The following is a 10,220-nucleotide window of genomic DNA, read 5'->3' as shown; positions in this document are numbered from 1 at the left end:
TAAGTACTGGAAGACTGGAGACTTTAATAGAAGTAAATTTCAAATCTGTATAACTGACGTATAACTGTTTTAAAAGTAAAAAATTAATTTGCTGGAGTTGCCCTTTAAATCCTTCCGCATTTGCACCCATTCACAAGGTTCTCATGGAGGGGTCTGTACCCTCACCAACAGGTTGTGGCAGCTGCAGGTAGGACTACAGAGGTGACACATTTGCGGACCTATAGACACATCAGTGTGTGTTATGGATCTGTGTTGGGACAGTGATCCATGCCGCACAAAAAAGGCTAAGCCATTGTATGGCCCAAATCAACAATAGTGAGCAAAGGAGTTATCCAGCGCTACAAAAACACAGCCACTTTCCCACCTACTGTTGTCTCCAATTCAGGTACAGTTTGCAATTAAGCGCCATTTACTTCAATGGAACAGAGTTTTAAAACCCCACCCAATCTGGAGACAACAGTAGGGGGAAAGTGGCCATGTTTTTGTAGTGCTGGATAACCCCTTTAAGGAACGCACATTCATAGTCTCAGACACGCAGCTATGGACGTGTGCACACAGCCTAAGCCTACGGCAAACACTGAACGGGTAAAGAGTTGTTTTATTTTACACGTGTAATCTTAAAAGTAATAGACTAAGTGTATTCTGCTTTTTATAATAAAATACAATACACATAGATTTAAAATTACTTACTAATTCACAGAAAATAGCCCAGTCTCTTTCTGGTATGTCATGCATGTGTATAACTGCTCCATTCACTCTCTATAGCAGGGATGGGGAACCATTGGCCCTCCAGCTGTTGCAAAACTACAATTCCCATCATGCCTGGACAGCCGAAGGCTGTCCAGGCATTATGGGAGTTGTAGTTTTGCAACAGCTGGAGGGCCAATGGTTCCTCACCCCTACTCTATAGGATCTGCCCTAAAGAGCCTGGTGGTTGTATTATCTGCAGGAGCTCCATAGAGAGTGAATGGACTGCATCCATAACAAAGACTCAGGACCCCCTGCCAGAGATTGCCAGGGATCTCAGTGGTGAGCTACTTTGCATATTTTATTCCCATGGAGCATTGTGTGGCTTGTAAGGGCCCTTTTGCACAAAGATTTATCTGACAGATTATCAGCCAAAGATTTGAAGCCAAGGCCAGGACTGGATGTGAAAAGAGGAGAAATCTCAGGCTTTCCTGTATGACCTGATCTCTGTTTATAGTCTGTTCCTGGTTTTGGCTTCAAATCTTCGGCAGATAATCTTTCTGTGTAAAAGGGCCCTAAGACTCCATACACCAGTTTGGTGGTTTCCTCAAGGAGACACACTACCCCTATAAGGCCTCACAGGATGGTTCTGTGTAATCTGTGAGCAGTGTGAGAACTACGCCACCCGATCCTCAGGTTGTGTGCAGTATTGCAGAACCAAAACTGGTGCTGTTTCTGGTTTTCTAAGCCAGGATAACCGCTTTGAGTAAAGTAAATTTCAGACACTTTTAGGGTGCGTTCACACCTACAGGATCCGCAGCAGATTTGATGGTGCAGATTTGATGCGGTGTTCAGTTATTTAAATGAAATGTGCTGCGGATCCGGTAAGTATGAACGTACCCTAAAGGGGTTATCCAGTGCTACAAAAACATGGCCACTTTCTTTTAGAGACAACATGACTCTTGTCTCCAGGTGAGGTGCGGTTTGCAATTAAAGCTCAATTCACTTTAATGAAACTGAGCAGCAAAACCTGCACCCGAACTGGAGACAAGAGTGGGGCTGTGTCTGGGAGAAAGTGGCCATGTTTTTGCAGCGCTGGATAACCCCTTTAATTAATAAGTTACAAGTTTTATGGAATTTTTCCTCTGTAATAAATCAATCACCGTGATCTCTTATAAGGGTATGTGCATACTGAACCCGTTCACATTTTGGGCGGATGGCAGACCGCCTGACCGCAGAATGGAGTCTATAGCACAGGCGAAGAGTGACGTGGGGACGAGCGGTGGAATGCGCCGTGTTTTCTTCAGTGTGCTCATACCCTAACACAGGAGTCGACTTTCCACATGTTTAGATTGATCCAGCTCTGGGCAGAGACCCCTCCAATTGTTAGTTGTAACCAGGTGAAGCATAAGGCAGAATGCTTCATTATCTGCAGCAGGACTCCTGTATAAATGTACAGAGCACATCTCTTGCAATGATTCAGATCAGGTGGTGAGAGGGAGAGAGTAAAGCACGCTCCCTTGCGCTTCACCCGGCTATAACTATCAGAGGGAGTTATGAACATATTGGTTTAAATTCTGCTTTATCCAGTCCCCAAAAAAGTTATATACATTGATAGCACTATTTCAGAGACTACCTATCAGACTGTAAAAGACTGACTTATGCTCATTGACAATCCATGATTTAGTGTTTCCTGAATATTTGTAATTTACTGGGGTGGTGAAAAGGGTCATGTGATGACAGATTGGTTTATATGGTGCAACAGCTAAGTAAACTGGGTCATGTTGCAACTTCTGGGTTGCAGTGTGACCTCATCCACTTACCTTATCTGCAATGTAACAATCCAAGCTGTGTAGCCCAAACTTTACCTGGAGTGTTTATGTAAAATGCATTGGATTGTAACATTCATATCACGCCACAGGCACACAAAAGATCCATCTTTAGGGTAGCTTCACACATACCGTATCGCTGTGTATTTAACGCTGCGTTTTTGGCGCGATTTTTACATGCGAGTTTTGATTTTCAGATGAAAATCATGTGAAAATCAAAACTCGCATATGAAAATCGCACCAAACACGCAGCGATAAAAACACAGCGTTAAATACGCAGCGATATGGTACATGTGAAGCTACCCTAAAAGGGTTTTTCTAGCTTATAACACCTTATACACAGGACAGTGGATGTGTCCAAAAACTGGGGGTCCAACTTCAAGGATCTCAAGAACAGGGTCCACAGTCTCCCAATGAAGTTGAGCAGTGCTCTCTTGCACACCACTACTCCCATTCATTATCTATGGCAACTGCCATAGAGTATAGAAGACAACACATTGGATTGGACCCTAGCGATCAGATGCTTTCAGAGCGATTGGGAACAGATAATGGGAGACATTGTTCCCGACTGGACACAAGTAGTGTAGTAGATGACTGCTTTACCCCCACCTCCTACCCTGACCAGCCCAGTACTTTCACTTTCAGACCCCCATTGATCCCATGACAGATGCGGCACAAAAACCATAGTGACAAAACCTTCAATTTAACCCAGAAATAACGAAAGACTTACTATAGGTTTCTTTCAGTTTGTTGTTTGTTTTTTTACTAAAAGCTTCCATTTAAAGTAAAAACAGTAGAGATCAGCTTTGAGTTGTATTTCCCCATTGGCTTAGGAATAGACAGAGCATAATAAAGTGAAGGATGACTTTAAAAAAGGTGATTTTTCTTTGAGTGCATAGAACATAAAATGACAGATGTATTTGTACATGCAAATCAGAACCCATGGTTAACAAATCGTTTCCAGTCAATGGAGAAAGCCTTGGTCAGACCAAGATCTAGGCGAGTGACACTTCAAAACAAAATAGTGCAACATAAGCTCGATATTTCATATCTGGATATCACTTTTACAAGTTTAATATACATCATGTACATCACAGTAGCCAAACTACAAATTAAATAGCATGGGAGAAGGAGGAAGAAAAAAAAATAATGTACCCAAACATTCCCACACATAAAAAAAAGTCAGGAGAACAGATTTTTTTTTTTTTTTTTTTTACATTGCAATTGCTCACTCCCTTCCTTCAGAGACAGCCGTGAAACAGATTTCACAAAGGCAGTAAGTGAATAGTCTATATATTGGCCTGGTCTTCTCGCTATTCATCACAGTGTAATCATTTTCTGCTGTCCTGTTCCTTGGGGGCGGGCACAGCCTAGCTGAACCGTTACTCAGAACAGGCATGGGGGGGGATCAAGGCTGTGTCTGTACCTTCAGTTTACTGAGGAATGTCTTAACCCAACTGGTGTCGGCAGTGACCGGAGCACCAAAAGTAACAAAGTCCTCAATAGACCACCAGGGGGCGTGACAGCAGTAACCTTCATATCTTGTTTTCGATTGACAAATGGAAAAGGATCTACAAAACCCATTGTTTTTACTAGGTATATTACAGGGGAGGGGCACACTTTATTTACTCTACACAAAACCAAAGTTCTTGGTTTTAATAGCAAGTAATAATTTCTGTTTGAGAATCTGTTTGGAGGAGTAAAGAGGGACGTAGAGGCGGGAGATGCACGTGTTGGCTGTAGGGAGGTGTTGGTCATCGGGCGGGCGGATAGTGATGGATGGCATGGGCTGAAATCCTTCCTCACTTGCCGGTAAAGATGGGCTTGAGGTCCAGAAATATACCTAGGAAGAAGGAACAACTATTACATTGCTGTTTAATTCTTCTTTTCACCTGTTGTGATGCTAGAACACAGCATCACTTAAGTCACATTATATACAAGCCACCAAGCAGGTGTCATATAAAAAGTGTTAAATAAAACGGGGGGCAGCCACTTACTAGATCTTGTCGCTCTGTCATACTCATCTTTTCAACTATGGACCAGAACCACCGCTTGAACTGCAATAACTTTTCTGCGTTTTCTCCTGTAAAGACAAAAGCATTATATATACTTTTAGTAAATTTGAAGAAACTACGAAGTGTACAAATTAAATGCATCCTAGTGAAACTCAGTGTATCACAAGGGTTGTCCCATCTGGATCTAGAGCAGCATACATGGAGAGGGACGATGTGCAGGAAGCCAACTCTTTACTAAAGCTCAAACAGCGGCCCTGTGGACTTAACGTGGCAATGTTTAAACACACGCACGCCATGCAACACAGCATTTCTGGATGAACACACACAAAGCTTTCAAATCTTGGGGTTAAAAACCAGGGGTCCCTTTACAGTGGCAGATTTCCAGAAGACCGGAACCCTCACTGCCAATAATTGGCCCATGTATGAAAACTGGCATTAATGGGTTGATCCACCCATTGGAGGGAATTTTATTGGAGGGAATGAAGCTCAGCAGTCACATATGCCTGTGTAAATGGGAACGTGTGGGCGACTATCATCAAGTTAAAAGGCCACATGAGCCATTGTAGAGCGTTAAAAAGGCTATGCAAACTAGCGCCAATCTCGCTTTTTAGCACTTGCTTGTCGTCATAGTCGGGGTGTGTAAAATGGCCCTAATGGATCATTAACAACATTCAATGGCTATATACATGATTATACATTTAAAAAAGGAATTTCAATGAAACCTGCAGTGTAGCTATAGGGTTCAGTTGACCAAACATGATATATGCATGTGTCTTGCAAATGACATTTATAAACTACAGATGGTATATTGAATTATGTGGCTTTACAGGGGTATATACTGGAGTGCATTTTTGATAGCTTATGATTTTGAGAGAAGTTGCACAGTTTTTTTGGCTTCTTCCCAACTAGACTACTCCTGAGTGTAATGACATTTACAACGCTTCCATTACATTATTTAGGGCATACGTTAATATTTTACTTGCAGAATTTATTAATGTCAGTTATTAAGTTGTAAAAGCAAGTAGACGTGACCCGGCGCTGTTACCTGATTCATCGTTGAATGATGTGAAACTGATCAGCATCTGAACATTCACTTCACCGCAGCCATTAACAAGCAGCCTGAAGTCCTCAGCTGTTAGGTCTTCCAAAGCAGACTTCGGAAGCACATCCAGCAGACCTTTCCTCATTGCCTGCAATACAGAATAGATGATATTAAACAGAGGCTCTACAAAAAAAAACAATAAATAAAAAAAAAAAACATTAGTTGGCAGAACCTGCAAACCATCATCTAGTGTGTGGACGTTGAGGCATCTCAACTCTACACAGCAGAATCAGGACATTCTCAAGGGAGAGACCCCTTAGTCATCATGTAACCAAAATCTAAAACGTGACTTATTTCAATCATAGTATAAAGGACGGCCAGGATGCCAGCACCATAGGCAAATATGACAGCTGTTTTGCGTGCGTTAGCACGATTCTCCAGTCTGGAGAAGCGGGCAGACGTACGCGAAACAGTCACGTTTACCATATGGTGCTGGCATCCTGGCGGTCCTTTTTACTATGATGGATTTTAATGGATTGAAATAAAAGTTACATTCAACGGTGAGTGCCCTACCGAATACCTTTCTTTGTTTACTATTATACGACTGGTTTCTTAACTATTTTGGAGTGAGCACCCCACGTAATGACTACTGGCAGAAGATCAGCCGGACATCCCAATAGGACTCTGTTCACATGACTATAGTGCCGATCTCTTTTTCTATGTTTTGGGACAAAATCTAACAAATTCTGCACAAATGACAACTTACATGAAGTGGTTGCTCTGCAACTACCAGCATTCTGTGCTCTGCGTATTTCCTGACATATTCGTATACATTCTGAGGGGTTACAGGGATATTAACACCATTGGGAATAAGTTCAACCTGTGGGGGGAAAAACACAAAAATGTAAGAGAAAAGGCTTCTTCAGTATTAGATGATTTATTTAATCAAGCTCTTTGGGAGATATAGGTTAAGCACAAGATAGTACATGATCTAATAATATATTGTTAACTGTGCACAGAGTTAAAGCTTCTGATCCCTTTTAGGCGAAATTAAATGTGCAATCTTTGATACAGTTTCTGAACACACATAGGGGCAGATACCAAAAAAAAAAGAGACGTTTGTCTCCATTCACATTTCCTTTTTGGATTCATTGTAAGAGTGAATCCAAAGTTATTAACTGTAAAATATACCTGTCCGCCACTTTCTTCTTTGCACAGGTCTATTGCAAAGGCTAGATCCATAGATGCAAACACCGCATCTGCATCAGGACTCTGCGAGGCGAGGATAAGCTGCCGCAAACTTTCATACATCACGTGATCGAAAAATGCAAAATCGTGCCAATTCACCTAGACATAAATAGATTAGATTAGTATTAAAAAAAATAGACCATTTCAGACTCCATTCACAAAGCGGAGCATTATTGAATGGCTTTATGTGTAGGATTTGGTGATCACACGTGCGCAAAAATTTATAACACTATTGCATTGATAAATTCCCCACAATATATTTAAATCCTACGTTCACTGTACACACTGGAAAAGTGTATTAACCTCAATTGAACTGCAAAAAATAAATTTACACAAGTTTAACAATGAGAGTCTACTTCTGACTAAAGCCACAGTATGGTTCTGTTTGAGCCTTCTGTCACATATACTTTGGGCATAAACAACTATTTTTGTGGCTAAATCTGGAGTTCCATCCCCATCAGAATTATAAGAGAAATCTGAATTTTGAAATTAGAAGTAAAAATAAAAATTCTATGTTTTGGGTAAAAATAACACAAAAGACTTGCACATATTTGCATAACCAGCACGTGGGGTGAACAGACTTACTTTTCTGCCCAGAAGAACTTTGATAACCTGTCTGCTCAGCGTGATTGGACACAACTCGTTCTGTAACAGACACAGGCCCAGAATCCTGAAAGATAAATGTACAGCATGATGAGAAATTTTCCATATTACTGAGATATCCATATCTAATAAGAACACTGCTTATATTCCTTTACCTTCCAATGTTCCGGAAACAGTTTAACCGTGCTTCGGTGTTTTTGCCAGGCCTTGGGCTATAGAAACCTCTTTTACCAGGCTGATAAAATAATGGTGCGTTGTCATCACCATCATCTGTGTCTGTCAGCTCCATATCCACCACACTGCGGCTGGACCCATGACGCTTCCGGTTTTCCTGCACTTTTTCAGATGAATCTAACAAGCCAAGGTCAAGAATACTGTCTGCTCCATTTTCCCTAAAGAAATGAAATTACATTTTTTGAAACAACTCTGCATATCAATTTTGAGCAAGTCTGTCTGTATGTAGCATAGCAGCAGGCGGGTGTACTGTACCTTCCATGTGCTATAATCAGTTCCATAGCCTCATCAACCCTGGCTCTCAGAGAGTCCTCGCTGGCCAGCAGCAGTAGTAGTTGTGCAGGAGACAATTCTAGCAGCATACCAGTAATTTTACTTGCAAAGGCCTATACAAAAAAATAGGTCCCATTATTATTATTTTTTTTGGTAAATCTTAAAAAATCCTCTTTTAATTAACTAACTAATGAAGCAAAGGGGTACAAGGTAACTAAAAATGTCCATACCGGCTGCATGGCTTGGACCCGTGGATACAGCCTCTCTCCAAGAGCCTGTCTATGAGCAGGTAATGGGTCGGGGTCATCGCTGGGATTCCCTTCAGAGGCTGGCCTAAACGGCCTGGTATCAATAGACAGCTGTCTTCTGAAATCCCTAAAATAGAAGTGTGTTATCCCCAAAAAATAAAACTTAATAGCAATACTATAAGTGCACTAGAACAACAGTATACAAACCTGTCTCTATCCCGCCGAGAACCGGCTCGTAAACCACTGCTCCGCCTCATGTCTCTTTCCCTTTCGCGATCTCTGTCCCCTCGATTTCTTAGTCTCTGCATCAAACCTTTAAAATGTTGCAAGACAATTCTATAAAATTTTGTATTCACCAAAATTCATGTTATATGCACAGACTAGGAGTAGACAAAACATAATTGGGGGTGGTGGCGCGCTGCACGTAATGCACTTGCTCTGACACCCACCAATTGCTAGACAACCATAAGTAGTGCTTCGCTGACCAATTCATTCTCCGGTTTGCTGCTCTGTCTCCTTGTAGGAGTTGGGTTCCACATAGTAATGTAGTAGAACCCAACTTCTACAGCGAGGTAGGGAGAGCAAAAAAACTGGTGCTAGAACACAGATTAAATCTGACCACCCAGACCCCAAACAAAGCAAAACTTTTGACAAAAGTTTTAGGGGGAGATTTATCAAACATGGTGTAAAGTGAAACTGGCTCAGTTGCCCCTAACAACCAATCAGATTCCACCTTTCATTTTCCTAAGAGTCTGTGAGGAATGAAAGGTGGAATCTGAGTGGTTGCTAGGGGCAACTGAGCCAGTTTCACTTTACACCATGTTTGATAAATCTCCCCCTTAGTTTTTCTTAAAGCTGCAGTAAAGCTTTAGGGTACAAACCCACACACCGTATTTACTACTGCGATACGCAGCAAATACGGAGCAAACACGCAGATTAGATCTAAATAACTGAACGCAGCATCAAATCTTCACCATCAAGGGTTTATACCCTTAAAGGAATAAGTCATAGAAACAACCAGAAAATTCTAAATCCAATTAAGATATCCTTACTTGTATGAGTCCCTTTGTTGGCATTCTGGATACAGTCTAGACTTGGAAGTTTTTCATTGGACAAAAATGCTTGTGCGATAGCTGTATAGAAGCTTCGGGCCACTCCACTGCCTTCTCCAGGCTCATCTTTAAAGGTGACTTTTACTCTGTGGACAGCCATTGGGGTTGTAGCGCACCTTCTCCCAAAGTGATTGTTTAACTGTCTCATGGTTTGCTGAATAAGGAGATCGCGGTCTCTGTCAACCTACAGCACATATAAGACACAGCGGATGTAAGTAATTTGTCATAGAACAAAACATTACATACATACAGACCCATTCATACCTCCAGTGTTAGGTCCCTGGACTGTTGATTCCTAAGCTTTTCCATCTCTCGTCTGAACTTGGACTCTTTCACTTCAAAACCCCCCAACTCTGTGAGAATCTGGTAAGGAAAGAGATTGTACAAAAAGGTAAAAATGACACACTGGTAGATGACACCAACAAATAAAACAGGATCTCTATACTTCCTATGGAAAAAGCTAAGGATTATTTTCAGACTTGTTACTTACAGAACCAGGCTCTGCTCCCACATCTTCCATAAAAACGCGTCCAAATAGTTCAAGGGATAATCTCCATCTTCCCAACAGCATATCATGTGATATCACCATACCCATAAAACTGCACTGTGGCCTGAAAAGTATTATGGAAAAAATTCATCATTCATACTAAAAACCGATGAAGCCCAGCTTAAAAGGAGCATGTATCGGCTAGATTTCTTCCTACTGACTACAGCCTGGGAAGTTTAGTTTTAATAATTTTTCTTTAAGTTTTAGCATATCATTAGGGAAGCGGCCATGTTGCCTGAACTTTTAAACAGCATTTAGAGTTGCTTAACAGCAAGCTCCAAGAACCACAATAGATGGGGGCTGAGCTTTTAGCTTTATCTATTAACATCCTCATCTACAGCAGACCCTTCCTCATCAGACAAAAAAAAAAAAAATAAAGCCT

At 41.3% G+C, this 10,220-nt stretch overlaps 1 protein-coding gene across 1 annotated transcript in view; it reads right to left on the bottom strand.

Annotated features, from left to right (window-relative positions):
• Positions 1–3,378: 3,378 nt before the first annotated feature.
• Positions 3,379–10,220, bottom strand: part of UBR5 (ubiquitin protein ligase E3 component n-recognin 5) — a 72,663-nt gene continuing 65,821 nt past the window's right edge. Inside the window, exons 46-58 of the mRNA XM_069957279.1 lie at positions 9,782–9,902; positions 9,556–9,654; positions 9,232–9,475; positions 8,387–8,492; positions 8,162–8,306; positions 7,914–8,044; positions 7,580–7,816; positions 7,407–7,491; positions 6,765–6,920; positions 6,340–6,453; positions 5,577–5,721; positions 4,514–4,599; positions 3,379–4,359 (exon numbers count right to left, since the gene is read on the bottom strand). Of these exons, the coding sequence (XP_069813380.1) occupies positions 4,147–4,359; positions 4,514–4,599; positions 5,577–5,721; positions 6,340–6,453; positions 6,765–6,920; positions 7,407–7,491; positions 7,580–7,816; positions 7,914–8,044; positions 8,162–8,306; positions 8,387–8,492; positions 9,232–9,475; positions 9,556–9,654; positions 9,782–9,902 (1,882 nt within the window). The 3' untranslated portion in view covers positions 3,379–4,146. The remainder of the gene's footprint in view (positions 4,360–4,513; positions 4,600–5,576; positions 5,722–6,339; positions 6,454–6,764; positions 6,921–7,406; positions 7,492–7,579; positions 7,817–7,913; positions 8,045–8,161; positions 8,307–8,386; positions 8,493–9,231; positions 9,476–9,555; positions 9,655–9,781; positions 9,903–10,220) is intronic.

Source organism: Dendropsophus ebraccatus, chromosome 2 (assembly GCF_027789765.1).
Source record: "Dendropsophus ebraccatus isolate aDenEbr1 chromosome 2, aDenEbr1.pat, whole genome shotgun sequence".
Taxonomy (NCBI): Eukaryota; Metazoa; Chordata; class Amphibia; order Anura; family Hylidae; genus Dendropsophus; species Dendropsophus ebraccatus.
This window is presented reverse-complemented; position numbering and strand designations above follow the sequence as displayed.